The following is a 27711-nucleotide window of genomic DNA, read 5'->3' as shown; positions in this document are numbered from 1 at the left end:
ATAATTCCTTTGAAAATATTGGCAAGAAGGCGAAGTGATAATATTACTTTTTAAGGCTTTAGTAGTAGAGAAGTTGCCATTACTGATGTTACTGACAAATTGCTCAGTTATTTATACTTAGCTGTCAGTAGCTAATGCATACGTACTTCTCAGTGACACAACTAAAATTGTAATCTGGAAGTAAGTAAACTTAGACCAAGTGAAAAGGCTACTTGGCTCAGAACAAATCGGTTAATGAGATTTCATTGTCCTTCATAAGCTTAAAAATTACTAAATTTGATTTCTCTTGTAGGGTGACAGCTTTGCATTTTTAGAGTTTTCTTCATCAACGTTCAGTGTGCACTGAGAGTTTGTGTATTCCTCACAACTGCTGATGGCAGAGATGATGAGTAGGAATGCAAGAGCTAAAAGCTATATAGACATAATTTTATTTGTGCATCAATTGAGTTTACTCATCTTATAGAGCAACTACAAAAAATTTTACTGCTATGTTGAGTGACAAGTTTAAAAATCCTTTTTGCTAACCTTTTTCATTTGAATTTATCTTGGGCTTGTGGTTTTTACATTACGTGATGATTTTTTTCACATGATTTAACAGCCTTAGATCACAGCAGTCTAATGTTTTTACCACTCCCTGCGTCTGGCTAGGTTTTGGTGGTAATCTCAATACAGTTAATTCTTTTATGTGATTTGAGATTGAATGTTATGGTAGTTATTTGGTGTGAACTGGTCTCCCACTTCTTAACTCTTTACTTTTTTCTATGGAACATGCTACACGAATCATTTTCCTGTCCTGTATACTTGCCCATGTTTCCTTGCTTCTTAAGCCTCTAAAGGAGTTCTTTTTTTATTTCCTTTGCATAAAGTTAGCCATATTCAAGGCACTCTTGGTTTTGGCTTAACCTTGGTCCTCATTTTCTTTACCGCCAGCACCTCCCAAGCATCGCTCTTAAATTCCCCTTTTGTCTCTTTTGCTCACTCCCAACTTTGTGTCTTTTTCCACGCTGCCTCCTACACATGGAACAGCCTCCCAATTAACGTACGTAAAGATCCTTCGCTATCCTCCTTCAAAAAAAAAACTCCTGAAAATCCACTTATTTTGTAACGCATTTCAGTATAATAACCACTTGTCATTCTGTCTGTGTTGTGTCGTGTTTTGCATTTCCTGTGCTTTACGGCTCGTGCCCTTTCAGCTCTTTGGGGTAGAGATTTAGTAGAGGATTGGCACATTTTGTTACTGTGTAGCAGCCTGTGCGTGCCCCCACAGCACTACATAAAAACAAAATCATTCTGTTCATTGTGGGGATCCGTGTGAAAAAATTTTAAGTTTTGGAATGGTAGATGTACGCTCCCTGGCGAGATGTAGATTCAGAGAGACCGACTGTTTCAAATGCAGGCATCTAAAATTAGTTACCAAAATTTGTCTTTAAATATGGGAATTGGCCTTACACTCACAGCTGCCCACCTTTAGTAACTCTTATTGGCTTCAGTGAGAAGAGTAAGTGCTCATCGCTTACAAACGTCAGATTAATTAAAATCATTAAATTTTGGGCTTCTGTACTGGAAACGTTTGGCAAGAGATGAATAAACTATATTAGATGCTATCTTACTCTGTTCATTTTGTAATACTGAAAAAATTGTCCCATCCTAATGAAGAAAACTGATGGTGCCAATTAAGCTTATTAAAAAGTTCTTTTATGATGAGCAAGAACTTTTTTTAAAAAACAAAACAAAACTTTGTATTTAACTCCCAAAGGTTGGACTGCTCAAATCTGAAATTTGAGTATAGATAGCAGCATACCAGCAGAAGTTACAGCAAATTATAAAGTATCATTACCAAGGGATGAGGAAAGCTATGCTAATTTAGAACTACTGATGACTGATACTGGTGAAGACTTATTACGTTGTCCTTGCCCACAACGTTCACTGTTTAACTGCTAAGCCCATCAAAGGTTTTTTTTTTCCTTCATCACCTCTCAAATTATATTACGTGTAACAGTATGAAACCATTCATAAAGCTAGAGGAAGGAATGTCTGAGAATATAGCAATTCTTTTGACCAAAGGATTTATAGCACCTACTGACTTCTATTTCTGTAATTCTCAGTGTAATCCACAAATGATTTTCTTGGTTATTGGTCGTTGTCAGCTGGTAAAGTTTTTAGGATACTGGGTGTGCCACGTATGTTAACTTACCATTTGTTGTCTACAGAGTCATCACTGCTCGTACATGCTTATGCTGTGAAGTAGTAAGTGCAAGGTTCCTTAGCTGGTCCCTCAGTGTAAAAGGAGTGTTTGACACAAGATTAAAAATGTGTTTGAATGCAGTACTGTTAAATATCTCATATGTTGTTGAGACATCCTTTCTTAACTCCCAGTAACTGGCTTGAATTTTTTCTCATGTTTTTCTTTACGCCTTTACTTTTATATCCTCATAGTCTGAAACGTTCAGCATCAGCTGTTCGTAGCCGCAGAACCAAAGATGTCTTGTTCCTCCTTTTGTGAAGAACATTCCCTTTTCAATATTTACTCATAATGTCTTGGATGCTTTTAATCTTAAATTTCATCCAGGTTGTCTGTCTTGCTTAAATTATGTTGAGATAAAAGTATAATTCAGTTAACATGTTGCTGAGTTAATCTTAAGTCTGTGTGTGGAATTGATACTATTTTTGCGGTTCCCTTCTTCCAATACGCAGTTATGGCTTCACAGTCTCACAAACTGTGTGCGGATAAAATCTCTCTTTCTCTTAAAGTGTAATTCCCTCAACTGATATGTCTGTTTTCTGCTATGCTCGTTATTGTCCTTTAGAATTGAAAAGAAGCGCTCATTTTACATGTGTGGGTGTTTACTCTTTTATCACTAAGAAATTACTTGTTTTCCTGTTCATTTTGCATATATGTTCTTACTTTACCTTAGTTTCAAGTTTTAGACTGCTGTCCACAACTTCCTACGTAAGGCATATGCACTTTAAGATGTTATTCAGATTTATTTGAAATATATAACACCTTCCCCCCTACCCCCTTTTTTAAAGGACTATTGTGTCGATAGTTGTAGTGCACCCAGAACTGGAAATTTCAGTGGTCCGTGTAGAAATAATTTTACCCACTTTTTGTTTTCGTTCTGTTTTACTTGTTGAATACACTGGACAAAATGTTTTTGGTGTCTAAAACTTTGGAGTCTAAAATTAGTTCCAAGTATAGGCGTACAAAGTTGTGTGATTTATCTTTGGAACAGCAAACAAATGTTACTCAGGTTTTTTGGGCCTATCTTTGCTGCCTGTGTTTGAGAATTGTGCAAACAGTGCATGTTCAGTGCACGTACTGCCTTAGATTTTGATTTATTTTTCATGGACTTTTAGGTGCTTTACATTTAATACTTAACAGTGGTGGTCACCTTTGTTTGGGTATTGATTGCTGAAGAGGGAGGGTAGGAATCATTTTATTCTTTATTCTTATTAAATTATTATTTTAAACCCATATAATCTGAATCTTCCTCTTGACCCTGGGACAGATTTAGTGTGTGTCTAAACTTCAGACTCTTGAGTAATAAAACATAGCTATACTTGTTTAGCGGTGCGTTGGAAATACCTGACATAATTCTGCTTTCTTCTCAAAGCTTGGATTAGGGATTGAATAGAAGGACAAGTTTTGCTAAGATGTGGGTGCAGACAGACTACTCACTTCAGCAGGGAGAGTAGGAAAGCATAGCTGAGGAAGGTGCCCAGGTTGCCATAGCTGCATTTCCATTTGATAGAGATTCCTGTGATATTAAACAAGCATTTCCTTGAGCAGGAGGGCTCAAGAGGCCAGGTTTCGTAGGGATCTGTATCTTGAAGTTGAGCTCCTGTGCGGATCATCTTATGTCTGTCAAGGTGGGAGCTCACACTGTAACTTTCTGTCAGACACATGTAAAATCTCACTTTTTAGTTGACTTCCTATTTTCATGAAAACTTTCCAGGTCTAACTTTTTTATTTTAGCTTCTGTCATACTGAACAGCAGTTCTTGAAGTCAGGAATGGCTTGACACAAATAGCATACATTTGCAGCAGCTCAACTTCCTTTGTAGCAGACCAAAATTAGGTTAGGACCTTGTCGGATGCTCGTTTAACTATTGAGTAAATACTAGGGGTTTTCAGGGAACAAACTAAATGGTTTTGTTTTATGTTGTCTTGCATTATATTTGCATGGTTTATGGTAGAAGGCGTGGAAAAATGCATGTTGTTCCTCATCAGCCAATTTTCAAGTTCCTTAGGCCGCTTAGAAGACGATGTAGAAAGCACTTGTGCAAAGGGATTGAATACTCTTTCAAGAGTCGCAACCGTATTATTACATTGCTTAGCTTGGTTTCATTTCTGTATATATTGCCATTTATATGATCTTGACTTTGATAAAGTTAAAATTGTCTTACTGAAATAAGTCTGTACATCTAGTTTTCCCTCTCAATTTTATTACGCATTTTTGAAGTTGAAAACGAGGAGCATACAGTTAGTAAATAAGATCTATGGTCACAGAGAGTGTTAGTAAATAAGATCTATGGTCACAGAGAGTGTAAATAGCAAATTATAGAAAGCATCTAGAAGGCTAACTAATTTTCTAGAGGGGTAATAAGTTTATATTTTAGTGGTGGTGATTGAAATATTAATTTATTTATAAATCACCCACTACCACAAAGTTAATACCTTGTTTAAGTTTAAAGCAAAATACATGAAAGAAATGGAAATATTTCTACATTATGTTTATTTTCAAAAGTGAAAGCCTAGTTTGTCTCAGAATGCCAACTTTTTTGGAATCAAATCAGCAGCAGCATGTTTTTAATATTTGGGAATCTGAAAAAACAGTTGCCTGGAAAGGGAAACTGAGTTGGCCGCTTTTACTGAGTAGACTGAATGCTTCTTCAAGTTTCATTCCCCTCGTATGACACACGTTTCTTCTTTTCTTTTCTTAGCTATATCGGAACGAGAGCTTGCTGTTATCTGCAGTTTTAAAATTCAAATTATACGGTCTTTAAAAATGTCATCTGCCATGTTCTTACAAATTAAAATGAAATTATGGGGGGATAACCTTGGGGAGGAGTTTCTCTTCTGTAGCATGCAACTCATCTAGTGCACACTAGCGTAAGGCTTCCCTGGACTGTTTTGCTGAATGTGCTTCGGTATTTCCCAGCCTTTCGGGGCGCTACCAGAATGAAGGGGGGAATCAAGCTAGGTTTAGCGAGTGACAATGAGGGGGGAAAAAACAGAGGATGTTGAAGCTATTTCACCCTCTCTCTGCTCATCTTCTCACTACAAACACGCCTCTCTGACTTGACTAAATTGTGGAAAGTCGCATTTTGTTCATAGTGGTTATTTACTGTGGGTAAAATTCATCAAGGAGCTCGCACACTTTAAAGTGAGGAGCTGCCGTGTCCTATAGCCCCAGGGAGCACTACAGAAGGTCTTGGATGCTCTTTTAAGAGCACGGTGGGCACGCAGTGATATAAAGCCCAGCAGTCTAAATAGGGCACTCTATAGTGTCAGCACAGTCAGAAGAAAATACTTTTTTCCTTTTATTTCCTTTTCTTACTCCTTTAAGTAGGAGAAGGTCCCGTTACTGCTTAAAGTAGATTAGGGCACTTAGTTGGGTTCAGTCACCTCCAAAACCTGGTAGGATTCAAGTCTGTACTCTCTGCTTACCAGACAGTCGGAATGCTGTGCTGCTGGGCAAAAAGCTTTGTTGAATCTTAGAAAGAAAGAGCGTGGTTCTGTAGCCTTGTGGTCAGGGCAGTCATCAAGGGAAGAGGAAGACCGTGGTTGTAATTCCTTTTTTTTTTTTTTTTTTTTTTTTTTTTTTTAAACACGTATGTCTGTATTTTTGTGTATTGACTTTATCTTTTTTTCCTGCACCAGAAGACTGAAATTATCCAAACCCTCATTAGCCTTAAGATTATGGATATTACATACTATACTTAAGACTGCACTTTGGGACTGCTCAGGACCTGAAGCTGGTACAGCATGCCTCATTTCATTTGCACAGTGCAGTTATGTGTAAGGGACATACTAGCTTGTGCTGTCACCTGTACCCTTTTCTACAGCTGAGGTCTTGAATTTAAACTGTTAAATCTTAAATGTTTTGTGATATGGAAAGAGCACATCTCTCTGCTATAGCTGGTCAGCAGAATTGCCCAGGTTATAGTTCTTTTAGTGTAGTTGTGCTAGTATGGCATCCTTTGCTTAGGAGCACGATAAACCTGATCCTTGCCTGATTTCTTTTGTCAAATTATGACAGTTCATTTACTTCTGTTGTACCTTTTTAACTTTTTTATTTATTTATTTTTAAATTGGGGAATATTTTCCCACAGCAGTAGTAGGGCCATATTTCTTTTATATTTTCAGAAATATAAGAAAGGGCTTGTGCTCATTGCCTGCAGTAGAGGCAAGAGGTAGAGGTCAGTAATGGCATCCCTTTGCTCTTCTGATTCTTAGATGGATGCTGCTGTTAAAATAGTTGTTTGATCCTGCTTATGTAGTGGTCTTTTTTTATATGGGTACTTGCATACAAGAAGTTGGAAGAACTGATTTTCCACAAACCTCTTGAGAATAGGACTTGGTCACAAGTGCAGTGGCTTCATTCCAGTGGCATGGGACTGATTCAGCATCTTAGTTCCCTGAACTATTTGGCCCTGCAGTGTATTTTTAGTTTAATTTCAGTTCAGTCCTCAAATCTTGATTGTGATGGAGTCAAGTCTGCTCTTGTGACTAATATAAACCTGTCTATATTAGAGTAAGTTGGCAGCAATAATTTTTATTCACTTTTATAGGAAACAATTTTATTTAGTGGAGATAGTGCCTGCTTAAAGAAAAACTAGCAGTTGCAATTCGTACTTGTACACTTCAAAAACACGTAGAGTTGAAATTAGCAGAGAAGCTCCTTGTTTAGATTTAGACATCTAAAGAAAAATCTCTTTGGAGAAACTTATGTTATCTTCAAAGAAAAAATTTTGAATCTCTTGCTCTTGTGGCATTTTGACATCTCTCTCGTGTTCTTCACTGAATTTTACTGGTGAAGATATTTGAGGATATGAAATTTTGAAGGTGGTGTAAGCCTGTCCTGTGAATTGCCTCACTAGATGTCGTTTGAGCCATTTGCTACGTGTCTCTAGTAGACTAGAGGTCTTCTCTTCGTGTAGAAGCACCTTGTGTTGGCTGTGGTTATGTGGCAGTAGTTTTCCTGATTTCTTTGCAAGAAACAAACTGCAACAAAACACAGCAGAACGCAGGAACCAAGTGAGCTGGCCTTTGGAAGCTACGTACAGTGCCCTGGGGGTCGAGGGAAACAAAATCACGTACTTAACCCGAGGCAGAAAGGAAGGAGCACGCTTTCTTAGCCTTTCTAACCTTGGGACAAACCATCATGAGAACAAGATAATTTAGGATGTGTGCAAATGATATTTCATGGGCAAATGGGAGCAAGCTCTGCCATGCTCTGAGACGTGAGCCGGCCGCGCAAGCGTGGCGGTGAGCCTGAGCTAGCAAGTCCAGTGGAGAGGCCGCACGTTTTAGTTTAGGTTCAGCATTGCACTGATTAACTTGCACTAGCTGTGGTTCAGAGGCAGCTTGCATACGTTAGGCTCAGCGTAAGGGTAGAGGGAGCGGCCTGTGTGCCTCAAAAGCTTGTACAGGCGTTCCTATGGAAGAGGAGAAATGGCCCCCTCTTCCCCCAAAATCACAGCGCAGACAGCAAGGCCTCTACCCAAGACGCTGTATAAGGGCGGGAGGCATACCGTTCTTAGTGAGTGCAGCATAGCTGCTAATTTTGTCCCATTGAGTCCTTTTGCACTTTCATTTTCTATATGCCTTCGTATTATAAGGAGTAATGTTTTGTGTGAAGTCAGTTTTTAAGAGTGTAGTAATCCCTTCTAGTGATTACATGTGCCACGTTTTTGAGGGCTTAGTTTTTATTACTTGGCCTGGTTTATGCGTCTCTGCATGGTGACCCTTGCCTGTTGCTGCTTTTATATTTTTTTTCTTACTGTAATTTGTTTTTGTAGTAGAGTTACTACTTTATAAATCACATTGTAGTTACGCCTGAGGGTCACTTCCAGTGAGCGGTGTACATACTGGAAGGTGGGGACTCCCATATTTCAACCGAAGTTTTTGCCTTAAAATCTTTTTGCAGCATGACAACAGGAAGAATTTTCTAGGGAAGTGATTCCTTATAGTTTTCAGAGTAATTGCACAATTGAAGAATAAGGTACCGAGAGCTTGATTTGTTTAACTAAGCCTTGTTTGTATATTAAAAACTGATAATCCTATAGTTTTTTTTTTTTTTAAATCCTGGATGTTTTCCTTAATATACAGCCATCACTGTTGTTTTTTTCTAGTAGTGGAAGGATCAATGGGAACGTTAATGTGGACAGGCAATAACCAGGTTTTTGTTCTGATTTATTTGGGATTTTCTGCAATTTTTTTGTTTCTCTTTCAAGGATATTGTCTACACCTTTTGCTAAGCACAGTGGCTGAAGTGCCGCTGACAGCTGGAGGTGATGTTCACTGTGAGGGAAGCATTACTGTTTTCATAGGAGCAAGAAGTGGCAAGCTCGGAGGGGAGTGGGGAGCAGAGGTGTAATGAAGGCCCAGCCGCTGGCTGCCTCTTCAGCTCGGGGCGGGGGCTGAGGAAGGGAGATCTTGAACTAGACAAATCCTATTTAAAGAACGGAGTAATTAATAGTCTTGTCACTGTTCAGATTAGCATTCTGAATTGCTCTCAGTAGAAATGCAAATAGCCTTTATAATTTCTGTCCTAAAAAAAGCACATAATTGAAAACTGTTTTGTTATTTGAGGTGCTGCTTTGAATCTCCTTAAGAGAGGATACATATTCATCTGAATGACTGGCTCGGTTAATTTGCTGAACGACAGGATGTTAAAACAGGGTTTGTGCCTCTCATGATCCCACCTTGTCTGAGGACTGACAACGTAGAAAGCCCGTTCTCCCCCCCCCCACCATTTCATTTCTTGCGTTGTGCAGGGTAGCAAAACCAAACCTAACCCTTCATCTCTGAACTCATCTTACAATAAGTATTAATTAGTTTATGAATACTTCATGATCTCTCAGTAGTCTTTTTCATTTCCTTCTTTTCATTCCTTCCCCTGACTGATGCTGGGGTCCCTTTTTTGCTTTCTTTGTTCTCATATCTATCCCCTAACGACCGACTGACTTCTGTAATCCAGGAACCGCTAGCTTCTCATCACCAATGACATCTACAGGCAAAGCTTTGAAGTGAGAACATAGCCATTTTTAGATGTTTGTACACGACTTCACCGTAACGTTGTCCTGTGTGGGGTTTTGTTTTGTTTTTAATCTCGTCTGCTGGGATTACAATTTATGGGGGGAACACAAAAGTAGTTGCAAGTGCTCTGCCCCGGGCATCTTTGGAGAGGAGGGAAGGCATGAAGACGTTAAGTGCAGGCCTCTTCCCAGTAGCTACTGCTGGTTTGGAAACTTCGGCTCTAGCAGCTGTGAGGATAAGAGGATCCCAGTGGGTGAGGTGGGAGAGAGGAGAAGGTCTGAGAATTTTTAATGGAGGTAAGTAGCCAGTCTTTAGGTGTTGTGAAGAGCTCGACAGCCGTTTTTTAAAGCAACCCAGAGAACAAAAAACAGTTTAAGAAAATTGGGGGCACGCGACTATTGTTTTTAATTGCAAAGTTTGACAAACTTTGTATTTCATTCCATTATTTAGTGTTAATAGTTGACAAAACTTCTTACTTATCTAAAACGCTTCATGTTTCTACTTGTTTTATTTCTAGCATATTATCAAGTTTCACCGTGCCTCAAAAGCAAATAAAAAGCCCATGCAGTTGCCAAGATCTATGGTTAAATCACTGCTTTACCAGATTCTTGATGGAATCCATTACCTCCATGCAAACTGGGTGCTTCATAGAGATCTGGTAAGTGTTGCGTATTTTACCTGGTTAAGAAAGTTTTACATACGTTTTCATGGGTAGAAGAAAAATCCCTATGCAAGTAATCTTGCATATCGATCCGTACAGCTCTTCCTGTTATTGTTGTGGGAGACGAATGGAGATTTTAAACATGAAAACAAACTGTGTTTTCACGTTGGTTTTTATCTGAGTCATCTGTACTAAGACAATGACGCTACATCCGGTAAATGGATTGCAGATACCAATATCTGAAAACAGTGTGTGAGCCAGCTGATATATGTTGAACGTTCTTATAAGTTTGTGCATTACTTTCAAAAGGCACTTAATTAGGGAAGTGATTGATGCCCTCATACATTGGCTTACGTGCACTTTATCGTAAAAGCTAGTGAAAGAGTAGTTTTTTCAAGTAGTATTTCTTTTCCATGTGATTTTTTTTTTTTTCCGACCATGGGAAGAGAGCTATGAAAGAGTTGTCGTCTTTGAAATTTCTCATGACCTAAAGTAGCTCTTTAAGTTGATTGCAGATTACAAGGGCAGCCAACTGCCTTGTCTTCGTTACCCTTTTCTCTTAGTTTCCCACCACTCCTAATACTTCAGTGGAGTGCCACCAGCGGTTGCAAAGAGGGAATACTAGTGTAGGTATAATGCTTGCTGCCACTTGCAGTATGACTAGAAGTTTTGGCTTGAGGAAAAACAACATAATGGTTAATACACCAGAATCTGTTCTCATTGTTATGCTGCCCTGGTAGAGTAACATCCGTAGTAGGAAAGGCAAGAAATGTAGTCTAATCTGCATATAAAACCACTGCTAATATTTGCATATTTTTCATAGTTGCTCTGGTAGGTCGAAAGAGTGATGCATCTCCAGAAGCTTGCAGCCACTAATGAAGTTTTGGAAGTGAGACATAAATCATTCTTGTGTCTTCAGTAATAAATACAGGCTTAGATTCATTTTTGGATATGAATCAAATGTTTTTCTAAAAGATACAAATAAATTAAGACAGCCTGTGGAATGGAAAGCACAAACATCTTCGGAAATAAATTTGATTTGATTTTTCTTACAATATCTGACAATAGTGGTCATAACCGTGGTTAGGTTTTGGGATGGATCATTTTTTACCTCATTTCCTTGTTTACTGTTAATTTTACTGTTAAATTCCGCATGTTAATGTATTTATGTGATTTTTTTTTTCTTTCTTTTTTTTTTTTGCCTTTGGAATAGTAGCCATGAGCAAAAGCAGGAAGCAAGTACAACTCTGTTTTTTAATACTACAATTCTCACTTTCCTAAAGAGACTGCTGTTGCTTCTGCAGCACGTTGAGATGTAATTAGATACAGTTTAAGAAAGAACACCTGAAAAGTCCGTATTCAACTATGTGTAAAGGAAGCATGTGTCTTAGAACTATGAAATACGTAGCCTCAAAATGCCATACATGAACTTGATACCTTGGTAGCAAATAAAAGATGGTATCTAGGTTAGTAATAACAAATACCCCGGAGAATTTTAAGTGTTGCTATTTCCAGTTCACAGCACCAGGTGTTTTGCATGACCAGTGCTGCTACTTTACAAGTCTTATCTGTTGCTGTTGTGTTCCAGCAAAGCTGGTGCCTAATGTCTCTCTTGTCTTTTCTCTTGGAGCTTTGGGACGTAATGATTGCTTTTATGAAAGTGAAGACTGTTTTTCCTGTCACTGGGATGATGATGCTCGACTGAGTTTCTCATAATTGAGAAGGGAGAAGAACAGAAATTTGTGAAAAAATGTGTTCTGTTAAATGAATAAATTTAAACTAATGGATTCTTGGACACTTCAGTGCCCATGAAATGAAAACTCTTAAAAATTGCTGCACACTGGTGATTTCAAGGCATATTCAGAGTATCTTGCCTTTTCTCAAAATCATTGTGAATTTCTGAAGAATTCAAGGATTTCGAATTAGTATTTTGTATCTTGAACATAGAAACAAAAGTTGCTGATGTTTATCTGGATGTGTCATGTTTGCCCTTGAAATTAGGAGTTAATGTAAACTTTTAGTAACTCGTTTGGATTTTTAGTTGAACAAAAGTTTTTGTGTAGCTCTTATTCATATTCTCATATCTGTGATTTTTAGTTCTAAAAATGGTACCTCAGGAACCATTTCACTAGATTCTATTTCTGACATAATACGTAAATACTCAATCTTCAGTGTCTTTGTAATACTTAGAGCTGTTTGTCTGGTGTTTTTTCCCTTAGCTGGTTTAGTTTACATTCTCTGGAAAAATATTTTTCTGTTTTATGCAAACCAGTATTTTGCATCAAGACACCTTGTACTTTACTAGTTTAATATAACTCTGTTCTTATTATTTTTAGCATGCATTTGGATGTCGACCAAAGACAGTGACATCCATAAAAGTCATGTTATGTTTATTTCTTTGTATTTTTTTAAAAAAATTAAGTTCTTTATTTATTACAACATTAGACAAATTCTCCTCAGTTATCTGTGGAAATGATGTCTAGAATTTATTTAATAAAAATTCCAGTGAAAAAGCAGAAATATTAGAGGTTAAGTATTTGCTTGAGTACTTGCTGGAAGTGTCTGAGGAACCTTGTTGAAATGTTAATCTGGTGTTGAATCAAGCGATTTTAAAGAAATGAGGATACTAAGTGTTCTTCAGGAAAAAACTTCTGCCACTCAATGGATCAGTGTTTTTAGATACCTGAAAATTGTTACTCCTAAGTTACTTTTAAGGTCTGTAGTAGCCAATAAAATCATTGCAGAGTAATAAAATCGATGAACTTGGAGACTTGGGCTCAGCTAGTGGCTAGTTTCCACCACCAGGAGACAGTCTCGTTCCCCTCTTCAGTGCCACCAGGCATTACCACCGGTTTTAGTGGGCTGGCCGGCGACACTGGTCTCACTCCTGGTGAGCTCATTCAGGGGGTTAAACCAGCAGAGAAATACTTAGGTTTTTCCTGACAAGCTAGCTTTCTGCAGGATTAGCTCCCTGAACGAGCTCACTGGGAGGTTAGGTATATACTGGAGCTGGTGCCAAGGAAGCACGAGGTTGGAGATAGCAGCAGAAAGCAGAATAGGGCGTTCTGGCATTGTCTGGGTTAGACCAGAATAGTTTATTGTTAAAACGCCCCTTTTAACTCTTAGATGAACGTGCAAGTGTTCTTAAAAGGGAGAATTTTGTGATTTATATTTACTTTAATCTCTTCTGATGTAAGATTTATGTCAGCTTAAACTCTCTGTATGAGTCCAAATATAGGAAAGTGACTAAATTGAGACAAGTTGCATCTTTAAATATACTGACGCTTACAGTTTTAGATTTATGAACATAATTTAGTATAGCATATAGCTTAATTTCTTGTAGTGCTGGGATTATCTTATTTTGTTTCTGGCTTTATTTTCCTGAAAGTGACTGAAAGCTGCTACGGGGCTTTTAGGAATAACTTTTTTGGATAAACTGTTATTTTTTTGTCAGTTAAAAATATTTAGCTGTGACCTTCCTTACTGTTACTGTAAGATTCAAAACAGTACAGAATGTGGGATAGGAGCGTTACTGGGTTTGAGTGCTTTGAACAGCATTGTGTCACTTTATGCATGTTGGAGGCAACACGCATCTATAAGAATTCACAGACTTGTTCTTCTGTCGAGGCATTTGGACTGGTAATTTGTTACCGGATTGCGTGTTGTTGGCCAAAAGGAATTTTACCTTTTCAACATAGCAACGCTCCCGAAAGATGTACGTGGGAAAAAGCAGGGGGTGGCTTTCTTGGCTCTGCTAGCTGGTAGGGGCCTTCATTATAAAGAGAGGTTACTGCGTAGAATATTAGAAAATGACCTTTTGATGCTAAGCTTTTGGTTTTCGATTTTTCTTTCTTAAAGAGCTCTCTGCACATTGTGTAGGGAATACAAAACTGTCGTCGGTATCTCTAGAGAACAGCAAAGTAGAAGATGCAGCACGCGTACTTCATGCAGTACTTCAGGGCAGTATGATATGTTGGACGCCTCCTCCCCCAGACCTGAACCACTTAGAGTCTGCGTCAACGTTCAGTGAAGGCTTTTACCTTGCAGGGACCTTCTTAAGATCTGAAAAATACTCTTCAAATGGAGTTTTTCCAACACTGTTCACAGTGCATGTTCGCATTAACAGAAAAAAGGGTTGTGGCAGTTCTTTCTTGTGTTAATATCCCTTTTGTAGATGATGTTAGTTGCTTGTGGACAAATGCAGGCAGAGACCGTTTCCTTTAGAACTTGATAAAGTCATTTCTATTTGTAACAGGATTGATTCCCCTGGAGGGGATACTATCTATGAGATGTTTTAAGTGCACAGAAACCATATTGAGGAAATCATTTAAGATTCCAGTTATGTCCTCGAGCATTTCTCTAGAATTCTGCTTGATGTTATTAAAACCATTGGGTGGAAAACAAATTTTGGAAATCAAGCTCACTAGAGGAATGAGGGTTTTTTGTTTGTTTGTTTTTTTCCTAGGATTGTGTCACTCGGTTACTTTCAGCATTCTGTACTATATATTGCAAACTTAGGCAATACATTAGACTTATAAACTCACCTCACAAAAGCAGCCAAAGTCCCAAAGTGTTTTTATTATTATCAAATACTGATTAACCAGTCACTTACCAGCTTTTCTGGTGTTGCCCCTCTACTGCTTTACAATGTTTAAATTGACTGTGTGACATTTTACAAATTAAAGAGATTAATTTAGAGCAAAATCCTTTGAGTATATGAAGCAACAGAGAGAGAGATATGAAAGAATCCACGTTTAACAAACCTTAAGACTCGCAATTTTGATTTGCATACAGAAAGCAGAATTAAGCTGTTCTGATGGAACAGGAGGTGTCCGTGAGTTTTAAAACTGCAGAGATTTAGAAAAGATTCTAGTCTTCACTCTTGTGTACTAATTCACTCTAGTTATTAATTTGTATTATTCTGTTCAGAAGAAGATTTGGGTGTCTAAAGTATATGGAAGAGTGAGTATGGATCCTAGACACTGGGGTTCCCTGAGCAATTCATGAGGTATAATTTAGTGTTGCTGCAGAGAGGCCGTTCTGCCTCTCCTCCCTTCCCCTGCCTGTGCCGCCTCCTCTTCCAGTTAGGGATTGGAAAACTAACGTGAGTTAAAATTAGACTCGCAAAGAGGTTGGTCTGCGTCCGAGTTCATCCCTGAGCTGGTTGAGCATGCAATTACACAGTGCTTGTGTAAGCAGGACGTGGGTGGGAACCAAGTGGGCAAGGGAGATCTCAAAGATCTCAGTTTTTGGTGGCTCGGTATTAAGCGTGTGATCTGTAGCTACTCTCCTACTCAACGATTTCGGTACCTACTTAACCATTTCAGCTGGTGCCTTTTTCACCTTTTGGCTAGTAAAAGTAAAAGGAGCCTCCGAAATTTCTGTGTATTTTGAGATGTTATCCATAAGAAGTGTAAGATTTGGGGAATTTGGATTGTGTTTCGTGGAGAATCTAGTTGCAGGGGCTTAAAACACTATTTTTGCCAGCGACAGAAAGCAGAGAGCGCCCGTTTCTCAGGTTCCCCAGTTTACAGTCCATCATGTTGGCATAAATCCACTTTCTTCGGCATGTAAAGCAAATATCCGGACTGTGAACTGCGGTTGCTGAGAAAAGGGAACTTCTCCTCCTTCCGCTGTGGCAGAGAAGGGAGGACAGTATGTCAGACAGCTGCAACCAACTGACTAAATCCTGAAGCAGATTCGTTGTTGTTATTGTTGGTGGTGTGTGTGGGGTGTGTGGTTTTTTTTTTGTTTTGTTTTTTGTTTTTGGTCGTTTTGAAAGGCAAAATGTTTTAGGGTTTTGAAGCTGATGCGTACATCATCTGAGTGAAGATGGTGATTGAGTTTGTGTATGTGGCTTATATTACTCGGAGCTAGCGGGCAGAAGGAGAAAATGGGGAAGGAAGACAGAGGCAAAAGGAACCTCGGTGAGAAACCGAAACAAAAACTTTCCAGAAGACGCAGCTAAAGAAGAGAGGAGGAGATCCCATGGGAAGTCGTCGTCTTTCTCTGCAGTTCGGTTTTTCAGTTACCTCCGTGTGTATGCCCTGTGAACTACAACACTCTGCCTCGTTTTCCGCTGCAGTAGAGAAAACTTGGTTTTCTGAAGACTTTGGCAGTGTTCCTCCCCATTGCTACAGTTGAGCCCAAACCTTATTTGGGCAGGATCTTTCCTGACTGCTTCGGCGGCCAAGTGGGGCTAAACCAGTGATATTGCCATGTCCACAAGTGGCTTTCCCAGTGTAATCCTTTCTCTTCAAAACAGCCTTCTCTGTTTCTGTAAGTTTGTTTTTGAAGATTCCCCCCGATCTTCCCCCACGGGGGCAGCTCCCTGCTTGCTGTTTTCTGTGTTTCTTAGTATTTCTTCATCTTCTGCACCTCGCTGCCACTTCCCGGCAGCTGGGAAGCTTCAGGTTATTAAGGAGAGGAGTTGGGAGCCTTAGTCCCCTTTCCTAGCGAGTACAGCGATCTGGGGAGGCAGCTGCCACCAGGAATCTTCCCCTGCTACTCGCACCCGACTTTCTTGACTTCATCCTAGAATTTCTCCAGGGCTTCTCTCCTGCTTTTGAGCCAAAAATCATAGAGATTGTTTTTAATTTAAGACAATCACTTTTTTGGGGAGGAGGTATCCAACTGCAGTGGTTTGGAGACTTTGCCACTCATTTTCCATCTTCAGCTTTTTTTATTACCTTCCTCGCATCTTTTAAAGCAAGGGGGTCTGTGCATGCACTCTGTAGTTTGTTTTGTTAGAAGGCAGCTGCATTAGCTCAAGCTATTTTCCTTGGGCATTTAAGGTAATCAGGTTGTGTTTTTTCCTGGAGTGGATTAGGGAGTGCTGATGCGCTTCTGCCACGTACAGAATTTATGGGGCGCTGATCTGGTAAATTTTGGCAGAAGGGCATAGCAAACAGCTGAGGTTTGATACAATTTGGACCTAGCATGTCTGTTTGTAAAAGAGAATGCCCAGAGGCTTTAGGATGCTCCGACATGTGAGCTCACAGATTCAGCCCTCTCACCCCCCCCCCACCCCCCCAAGTATTCGGTCACTGTAATAATAATAAACTCAGTACCTTTTCAAGGGTAGATCTTCAGCAGAGCCACTAGAAGCCCATGCAGTGGCCAGCGCCAGCTCAGGCAGGCCTTTAGTCCCTTCAAGGCAAGATGTCTTTTCAAGCAGTTCAGCTTTGCCTTCTTGTGAAAACGTGGGTACTAGAAAACGCAGTAGTTGTTCTTCTCTCACAGGATTACCTGGAAGCTTTAGCCGTACGGAGACTATGGGTTTTTCTTCCATCAGAAGTAAAGCAAAAAGGGAAGGCCCAAACTGAGCAGCCAGAGAGATCACTTCTGTGGCAATCAGCAACTTCTGTCTCCCTCAAAGGCACAACCTTTTCAGAGAGCATTAAACTACTTAACTGTGATAATTTGGGATTTTTGTCTGATGTTATTGCTTTATTCAGGATGTTTTAAATGGTATTTCATGGCATTTGTGTAGCAAACCAACGTTTTAGTCAGTTTTCAGTATTTCAGTTTTATTAAATGCAATAAAAACCCATCTGTTTTCAAATTTTTCGTTGATTGATTGGCTTTTAGTTTAGGGGTTCATTCAGAAACCAGTCTGTATTTTCTCACAGTAATCCTGCTCTGGCCATTAAGTAAATCTGCAAGTCTCTTATCGTGGACCTATATCTGGACTTTGCTCTGGACTTTGCTGGCACATTAGGCAACTCGTTTAACCTGTCTTTGCCTCTGTTTCCCAATCTGTTAGCTACTTCATAGGTCTAATTTGTAGCTTAATATTTGGTGCTTATCACTGCTAGTTTATAGTATTCCTTAACTAATCTCTCCTCTTCCTCTCTGTGCCATCCCCTTTCCTGGCCAATAAATAATTAGAAAAGTTACCTAAGATGCAGCAGAACTGAAATGGGTTTTAAATGGACTGCTTGCATTTCAGTAAGCAGGGGAACTGTGGTTTTGAAAGATAAAATGTAAAATGGCCAGGGTAGGAAACTCCCCTCTCACCAGTGATTTTTAAGAAAGGATTTTTACATGCTGATATCAAAAGTAAATTTAGACACAGATTCATGCATCCGTCTCTTGACAACCAGCTGCTGCTGCACAGGAATGCAGAACTGTTGGGTCCTGCCTTGCTGCCAATGATTTTGTACTAGCTTGAAAAGTTTCTTGGCACTGTTCACCCATTTGGGCGCGTACGTATCTTCTATAAATAAATAACGACTCAACCTGTCTGCTAGTTTCTTTAAACTGTTAAAAAGACTGTAACTGTAATCCCCACCGTTTCCCTCGCCATGTACTTGTGCATGAGAGATGGGTGCATGAATGTGTGTTTACGCACACTCTTACTAGTGGTTTTCCGTATCTGTGTATTACATCCTGTGGAAAGGGTTAGGGCCTCTTAATCCTCTATTATTCTATCTGCACGATCCCTTTATGATGAAGGGAACTTTCCAGCATCCAAGAACCTTATTAATGGTCAGACACAGCTCTTGGATTTCCCAAAGTAATGGGATTACCAGCTAAACCTACGTGTTTGGAAAGGTTGACTTTTGGAAGTGATTTGAATTAGTTTGGTAGCTGAGAGATTAGTACGATTTTCTTCTCTTGTATCTGGTTGGAGGGAGGACACCCCAAAGCTTTCTTGTTTACCGTTGAGGAACAGTAGTACAGATGTGCTTGTATTGTGTGTCTGTACGCATGCATGCTTCTACATGGATAAAAGTAATCAAACTGAAGATTTTACACGGTGAATAGCAAGCTGAGTTTTATCAGCATATGTTTTTCTCTTTCTTTGAAATATTAAGCATTTACTGAGGTGCACCTATTCCAAAATGTCATAATTTCTTATCACTCAGAAATTCACTTTTGTCCTTCGATTGTAAACACTTATCTTCCTGTGATTAGAAAGGTTTGCTAAGACACATGGAGTATTACATCTGTTGAGTACACGGAAACAATAGTTTTTCAGAGTTTGACTAATGCATACCTTTGATTTGTGGCAAGAGTATTAAGATGATGCTTGTCGATTAATTTTTGCTAATAAAAAATAATGACAGCTGAAGAAAAAAATGTTTTACCCCAGGTTCTGAAACAAGCTTAAGCCCATAAAACACTGACTGGGTATGAAGTCAGATGAATCAGAAGAAACAAAGGTACTGATTTAATGTTCTTTTGGCTGTGCTTTGCTGCTACAGTCACCAGATGAGCTATGGTTCCTGTGAGCTATGCATCTCTTTCCTTGAGGTGTGGGAGAAGGGAGAGAAGGAAGCAAAAATGTTAAAGTGATTCCAAAATTTGTTTATGTTTTGAAAATATAGAAAAGGCAGAAGGAAAATGTCTTCATTTCTAATAGACCCAAATCAGAAACCATCTGCTTTATGAAGTTTTCTAGTAAATACGCGATGTCTTCAGCTAGTTGGCACAGCTGACCTCCTGGACTGAGCAAACGGAGTCTTGCGTTCTAAATGAGAAATAAAAAATTTAAAGGCAGCTCTTTTAACCTTTTCTGTTATAAAAGGTACGTCACTTCTTGCTTGGAGAAAGTAGCCTTTCTGGGATAATGTGATTCGCTAAAAGTATATATACCTTCCCCACTTCCCACCCCCCCCCCTTCCTGTTTGGACTCATTGTCCCCTCAAAATAAGGCTAAAAGGTTGTCACCGTTGACATGTTCATGTGTATAATTATAGGAAGTAACGAAGCTTAAAAGCATCATGTTAACAAACCCAACTGAGAGATGCGTAGCAACATAGAATAGGTGAGGAAACAAGGAGAAACACTGCATTTTTATCTGCTCGTGTTCTCCGTGTTGCTTGCCTACTCCTCTTCGCTTGCAGCGCTTACTGTGGTTATTACTGCTATACCAACCCGTCGTAATAATGTTGCAGATCGTCTTGCATTTAAATGAAGCGGCTTTGATCAAGGATCCGTGAAGCTACAGTGACTAACAAAGGCCGGTAGTTTATTCCTCAGTTTTGTTATGTGTGAGCTTTTGTCCAAGAAAGTTAGTCGACTGCAGTACGTGACTGATCAGCTGGTATTTCTACTGACAAGGGATTTCAGGGCCTCTTTGTCCACTCCAGTATCCCTCCTGGTCTGCTTTCTGGCTGACATCTCAGAAATGATGGGCCTTACTGGAGCTGTAATACCAAACCACCCCGTTATCTCAGTTAAAGAAAAGGAAGGAAATGCTTTGTCCTAGCTGTGAAGGGACCAACTGTGTGCAACGGTCCTCTTGGAAACAGCGCATTAGGTCTTCAAATTAATCTGTAGGAAAGGTTATGGTAGTCCTATTCCTGCTTTTCCGAATTTCCCATAAACACACCTTGGAATTAAATTTTCAAGCTGCTTGAATAAGTGCAGGAACAAACCTTCTGCACATCTGGACCGCGGCTAAAAATACTCAGAAATTTCTTTCATTTAATAACCATGAAATAGCAAAGGTTTCCAGGCAGCAGGGGCTTGCGACAGATATATTAGTCAGTCTTGAGTAAGTATGGCTCTCTGTATATCCAGTCTGTTTAGTAATGGGATTTTTTAAAACTATTTTCCTTATTCTTTCTTTTCTCTTCTGTTGTATGTGTGTGTGTGTTTTTTTTTTTTTTTTCCTTCCCTCCCCTCCTGGAAGTTAAAGCCTATCTGAAAATATGATGGGTTTTTGACAGATTTCTATTCTACTTTGTTCAGTACCTCAGTGATTAGTACTAGAGCAAAACTCCCTCGCCTCTGTTTTCCTTTTAGTGCCTCGCAGAAGCACTTACCTCGCAGTTCAGTAGCCTTCCTGCGCTACTTTGTAAAGGAGAAAACAATGTAGATTTTCTATTTTAGAAAGCTGATTGTATCTGAAGAATTGTTTATATATCAGGGTTATGATTTTGCATTCTCAAACATCCTCCCTCATCCCTTACGGACCGCCCGCCCAAGTGTACCCCCCTCCATGATGCTTTGATTTCTACTAGTATAACATGCTTTGAATATGAATTTGGAGTAATTTTTTTGTATTAGATTATTTATATTTAATCACCTCTGCTTTTTTGTATGGAAGAGTTGTACTTAGAATAAAAGTCCAAATAGTAAGAACAATGAAATAAAGTGGTTGGTTAAGAGTTTCCACTTGCTTATTCTGGTTGCTTAAATACTGAGCTGAAATCTGAAAACCTAGCACAATAGTACTCCGTATAGCTGGCGTTCTCAAATATAACTTTGTCTATGAAAATAATCGTCTGCAGACAATATTTTGCATTCCTGAAATTCCCCTTGGTGTTCTCAGCTTCTCAAGCCGTTTTGTCGTATGCTGTGATAGTTGGCGAAGTGTGGCCTTTTCACAAATGCGTCTTCTGTTCTAAATTTTTATTTCTCTATGTAACCTGCTTGCGCTTTTTTACTTTGACTTGCCTTTAATATAATTACTTTTGATGTAGCAGTTGTAGGTGAAGTTTGTCAGAAGTTTGAGCAAGTACAAAGTCTGGTGAAGCTTTATTTTATGGAGCTGATATCAACCTCTGATGCTATGAAAACTAAATTGTTTTTATAGCTGTTGAACTGTGAGAATGGTTAACTGTTTTGCCAGCTCAAGTCCCTTAAGTGGAATGGTAGAAAGTGGTTTTTACTTCTTTAGATTCAGAATGTGAATTCCAGGCCTGGATAGCCCTAAAACTGATTGCTTATCAAGTAATTATTTGTTTGAATTCTGCTGCTCTCTTGGTTTTAACTATGCAGAGCCATGTAGCTTTTGGATGATGTGTGGGCCTGAGGTTCTGGGTATCTGGGTAGTGTAATCATTTTGCAGTGCGTCCTTACTAATTTTACCATCAGCGAATACGTATTCTGTGGTTGGCTGACGGCCACCGTTTGCTGGGATGCAGAAGATGATTTCTACTTGGATGCAGAAGATGATTTCTACTTGGAAGGTGATTTCTCTGGGCATGTCTTTTTGCTCCGGTTGCTGTCATTGCTCTTTTGTGTTAGTTTCTATAGCCGAATGGGAAAGTTTTGCAATGGGCAGTGAGAGAGGGAACGCCAAAGTCGTCTTTTCTATGTAACATAAAAGCGTATGTGTGTACTGGCAGCGGTGTGTTAAGTTTGAAGAGTATTAAACAAGCTGTTTTTTGGTTCCTCTCCTTTGCAAGCTACATTTTGCTCCACCAAGTACAAGTTTTGCTGCTTGCTTATTTTATCCCTCTTCCCTCTGTAGCCTCTGGTTTACCAAAGCGCAAACCCCACGGTCGTTTTCATTGTTGCTTCGCTGGACAAATAGTAGATCCTGATTTCTCTCTCTTTGGCTTTATCTACGTGGGAACACTCAGGAAAGTGTCAATTAACTTTTGAAAAGAGTAACTAAGCCGTGGTAAACTGCTGGGGATATTCCGAGTGGTCCGAAAACTGACTTCTGCTGAGCTGAGCTGGGCCGGTTTAGGACGGTGCTGCGTCGGGCTGCTCAGCCTCCCTCGCGCTGGGGCTTATCCCTGGTCAGTGGAGGCAGCCGATGGGCGAGCACCTCTGCTTCAGCGGCCCGAGGCCCTAAGTCGTGCCGGCGACAAAGGTATATTCGTGCCGCCACGCTGAGGGGGACCAGGGGACGAGGCAGAGGAGCGCGTTCACATCAGCTGCCTGCCGCCCGGCTCGCTAGCCGCAGCCAAGGGACCATGCGGGCTGCTGAAGGCCGTAGCGTTTGAAACCGCTACAGCGATTTTTCTTGGTGCGTTCGGCTTGAAACCCTTCTTCGGTGTTTTTGTAGCTCTAGTTCGGTTTAAAAACTTAAACCGAAGCTGAGGGTAAGGCTACGTGAACAAGTTACAGCAAGGCAATCTAGGGTGTGGATTTACAGCGTGTTAGTTAACGCCGTTGCAGCTGCTCACCTGTAGAAAATGCACAGTCCTCTGATATCTCAATCCTTAATGAAAGTGAGATAAAATTACCTGATTTTTGCCATGCAGAAAACTAGACAGCTACCGAGTTAATTTATAGGAGCCTATGTTATATGATTTCTGGGAGTTATTTCATTAAACTGTTTATTGACATAAAAATGTCAATATATTAATGACTTCTTGGTATTTTTTTTCTGGCTGCTACCTATATGTCACACTGGCAAAACTGTTCAGCCTTTTGGGCACAATCCTCCTACGTTTTGTATCTTGTTTATTCCTTAATGTGCAAGAAACACTTCAGTCTTATTTAAAAAAAAAAAAAAAACCTTCAGGAATAGGGGTCAGTATTTCATTTTATTAATACTAGATTTCAAGTTGTCAAATCAGCTGATAGCTATTGGCTTTTCAGTAATAGGTTTTTTACAACTAATTTTAAAGGCGAAGAGCATTAAATTTGTTGTTGACTCCAGAGTAGAGCTACCATAGACTTTCACCCTTTTCCAAAGTTTGTAATTTGACTATTTGCAAAATGATCGTTGCAACTATAGAGAAGAACTTTACCTGATGAATAAAGCATATAGAGAATATAGGGCCAAGTACATTTCTGGAGTAGGAAGTGCTCCGATGGTATGTCTAAAAGCTATTTTTTTCAAGGGTATTTACTTGCACAGTGGGCTTCTCAAAAGTGATAATCTGGCTTTGAGGAACAGGAGTTAAGCCACTAGCCTGTTTATGAAGTTTAAAAAAAAAAAAAAAATCCCGTGAGGAGTTTATTTGCATTTTAAGCATTTTGTGAAAATGTCCAAGGACTAAAACTTACCGGCAACATCAACAGCAAGGTAAAGCATAAAGCATAAATCTGAAGTAGTAACAACGCAGATAAAAGCAAGCTGTGCATTTGAAAGCATGAGGAGATTTCTTCCTTTAAATTGGGGTGAATTTGCTGCTGCCAGGACAGTTGTGTTTTTCTGTGACAGTGTAGCGTGTGTTTAGAGTTGTTTAGTAAAAAGAAAAATTAGGACAGCTTGACCTGCCACACTTTAACACGATAATGTTTTTGGCATGAATCACGGAACATGTCACGGGAGCTGGCGGTGTCTTACAGTCACTACATGTCTACGCAAGTTGTTTTTCGTTTTTAAAAATGGCATAATTGTTGAATGGAAGACTATTATAATTAGTTCTCAACTGTTTCAGATTTTAGTTTTGGCAAGTGGAGCCTTCATCACAACTCTTTTCTGTTTTCCTTCTCGATGCGAATCTTTCATTTGTTTCCAACTTCCTGCTTGTCCGCTCACATTCCTGTATCTGTTTATCTGCCTTTTACCACCTCTTTTAACATTACTCATATAACCTTGACTCAGCTTTGACTTTCCTGAAATACTCCTCTTTCTTCATCTTCACAACCTTAATTATTGCTCCTCCCTTTGGCCTCCGCAACTTTGAGGTCTGCAGTGGCTGTTCCAGGTAGAACACTAATTTTCAAATCTTGAACGATACGTGAGAAAAGTTCACTCGTTCCAGGTGGAATGATCCTCCTTTTATTTTTAACTTCTAGTTAAGAGTTGCCAGACTGATTTGAAAACCTTGGTTAAAAGATTTGTTAAAACCTAAGGGTCTCCAGATAGTGTTTTTCTGAATTTTGTAAAGATCCCTACTATGGTGGTTCAGTCCCAGGAAAGATTTTGAGCAGCTTTCTTAAGGCTTCTGCCACCCAAAACAACTTTCCTTTGTTTTCCTGCTTAAAATTATTTGTACTAAATCTTCTTTCCCTATACCTTCTAGCTTTTTTCCCCCCACTGTTATTAGCTTCAAGAATGAGCAGTGTTAATCACTGTCATGTAAATTTAGACTACCACAGTCTATAGTTCTGACACACAGTAGTTTCTATCTAGTTCTTGTGAAGCATTTGGAGATTATTGTGAAAAATCCTTTGCAAAATAAAAGGTTTTTTTTTTTAACCATTTGGGGTTTAGCAATCTTTTTCAAAGCAGAATACTTTTTATCCTTACACTTAAAAAACCAAAACCAACCAAACAAAAAACCCACTAATAAAACTTTAACTTTTCAGAAATGTTTGTGTTATTATTCTTATTGGAAGTCTATGCATTACTGACTACAGGTGTTTTGGAGATGTGGAGCTGATCAGACATCACCATTAATTACCGTGAGGTGATTTTGCACTGCTCATTTGTAAGTCTGTCTGAAAATCTTCAGCAATATACTTCAGTGCAGCACCGGCCTGGGTTAGTGGTCGATTGAAAAACTCTTTACCAGCTTCTACTGAAAACTGCGTATGGGCATTTCAAGTCAATAACTAATTAGCTTTCCCACATATTATTAGAGATCACGTAGCTGTATAGCATCTCTCGGATGCAGCAGGTTAAGAGGGGTCTTGATGCTGACTATGGAACTATTACAGCAGTATTGCAAATGACTCCAGGGGCTTGAAGAGGTTTAAAAAAAATTTTGAAAACAGGTTAAAATTATATAAGGTGACTTAATGATTTTTTGATTTTTGTGCTGCATTCTTGGATTGGTTTCTTGCCATTTTTAAAGAGCCTAATCTTCAAAAATATTTCAAGATGAAACTGCCACGCTTATAAGTTCACACATCTAAAATATTTAAGCACCATGTGTTTGTATCTTAATGAGAACTATTTTTGATTTGCATTAACGAGAACAGGTACTACTAATACCTAATGTATTTATTCATCAAAGCATCTATTAACATAACTATCTTTTGATGCATTATTAGGTAGCAAAACAAAAAAGGGAAATGCTAGCAATATGCTGAAGAAGCAGAATTTCAGAATCTGAAATGCCCTGTTGTAGTCATACGTTATACTAAAAATTGCAAAATAAAGATACTCAATGTGCCTGTTTCTCCGGAAATTTCCAGTACGCTTCTGAAAAATGGAAATGAAGAAATGACTTGTAAAGTATTCTTGTGAAGTATTTTGGCCTTCCTTGCTTTTTGCAAAATCTTTTTTTTTTTTACTTCATTTCCCCCAGGTTAAGACACATTTTTACAATAGAAAGAAATTAACTATCATTTTACTAGCAACCATGCAGCTTATTAGTAAACTGTAGTCTTCTCTAGGAACACTTCAGTGACTGTTTCAAGTATGCTCAGTGCAAACACTTTCCTTTATCTTACCTGGCCTATTTTAGCTTTGAAGGCTGGAAAGCTGTCATAAATATGTCAGTGGAATAACCATGGGTTTGACAAAATGCCATTGCATCAGCCTTAGGTTGACTCTGTAGATGCAGTAAGAGATCAGAGGCAGCTCGATAAGCTCTTTAATATTCTGAACAGAGATTTCTCCACTGCTCGGCTACAACTTGATTATTGTATGCATGGCGTTTCTAAACTAAAGACTTACTTCACTGGAGAACGCAGATGAGAATTTAAGTGTACTTTCTTGGGGAGGGCAACTGTATTGTGAGTATAAGAGAACAAATGAACTTGAAACCTTTTAGCTACTCTGACTGCTTGTGGGCATGCTTTTACCACGGGTATCTTGTGGTAAATAAATACTTCTATTCATGAAAAGGAGCAAGCTGTCTAGAGCTTACTGCAAGATGCCAGGTCAGACCGTGCCCATGGCAGTTACCCATGTGTTGGCTGAGGTGCTGACAACTCATACTTTTGCTTTGGCCAAATACTTTGCCATACATCAAGCCATACAACTTTGACTACTCCAAATTACTGTGTTATTTCGCACGTAAAAATGCCTCTAGAAAGCACTAAAAATGTAATCATGGCTGTTTAATGAATACATATTGACACTGTTTTTTTTAAAGTGGATCTTACACCTCAGTTCTGCTGCTGAAAAGTACTAGACTGTTGCATGCTTACTCAAGTAACATGTTTGCATGTTACTCGAGCAAGCATTTGAGGGAAACGTGCCTTTCCCGCTAGCCCTAAAGTGCCATGTGAACTCTTTGTGATGCAGATTTCTAGTTTCAAGAACAGGATGCATAAACTCTTATGAAAATCTTAGCGCTCAAAGTACTATCTCATTGCTTTTCACTTAGAGTTGCTAGTAGAAGATGGGATAGAAAGGAGGGGAGCCATGTCTACAACTCCTTTAAAATGATAGTGTTGTGGATTTATACGTCTGCTTTGGTTTGTTCCAGCATATTTTCCTGTAACATCTGCAGGATCTTTCTTTTGAAATTTTACTCAAGTTTATCTAGAAAAAAAATTTGGAAAAAAAAAATCTTTTGTAAAGAGAAGGACTCTCTTTTGGATAAGGAAATACTGCAGTAAAAACTGAAGGGGTATTCTTCTGAGTTAAAACCTGGAAGCCATAGAAGCAATTACGGGTAGGGAAGGTTACTTCTCATGCCCAAGATACCAGTGCTCATAAGGCCAGTTTCAGCCTTTGTTTCCAGCTTGTATGGCACTGTAACTACTGATGCTAAAACACAAATTAATAGTGCCCTTCTACAAAGTGGGAGCTGTATTATGTTAAAAAAGCCGTAGGAAGAGCACTACTTATCAAGTTGTATAAATACTATGATATCTGAAATGAAAACATTTCTCTCCTCCAAGGTAGGAAAACTTGAATTATCTTGGGTAGCCAATTATGGTAACCAAGTAGCTGTGGTAAATGTTTGACTTTTGAAAAGGTAATTTGTAGATTCAGTAACTTTTTAATTGGTGTATCAATTCTTAGCTTTAAATAGTTTTGGTTTTTTGTCTGAACCAAGTTCATGCCTTTTCAGTCTCTGTGTCCCAAGCCATTTTCTTTTTCTCCTGCTTGTATCCCCTTTTCGGTCTGCACCAGCTATGTGTGTGGTTGCAGACACTTTTCTTCTTGCTTCTTTTTTTTTCTTTCCCTCATTCCAGCCAAATCCGTTGTTTTATGAGTCTTTTTGCTTGAAAGAGCCTCTTGA

At 39.1% G+C, this 27711-nt stretch overlaps 1 protein-coding gene across 6 annotated transcripts in view; it reads left to right on the top strand.

The window, feature by feature from the left end:
• The window catches only part of CDK19 (cyclin dependent kinase 19), a 134859-nt gene that overhangs the window by 57666 nt on the left and 49482 nt on the right, over positions 1–27711 (top strand). For all 6 annotated transcript variants that reach the window (XR_011140169.1, XM_068938032.1, XM_068938036.1 and 3 more), the window contains one exon: positions 9782–9922. Coding sequence is in view for 5 of the 6 variants with exons in the window: in XM_068938032.1 (XP_068794133.1) it covers positions 9782–9922 (141 nt within the window). In the remaining variant the exon portion in view is untranslated. The remainder of the gene's footprint in view (positions 1–9781; positions 9923–27711) is intronic.

The sequence above is a fragment of the Struthio camelus genome, chromosome 3 (assembly GCF_040807025.1).
Source record: "Struthio camelus isolate bStrCam1 chromosome 3, bStrCam1.hap1, whole genome shotgun sequence".
In the NCBI taxonomy this organism is placed as follows: domain Eukaryota; kingdom Metazoa; phylum Chordata; class Aves; order Struthioniformes; family Struthionidae; genus Struthio; species Struthio camelus.
Note: the sequence above shows the minus strand (reverse complement) of the source record. Positions and strands in the feature narration are given on the sequence as shown.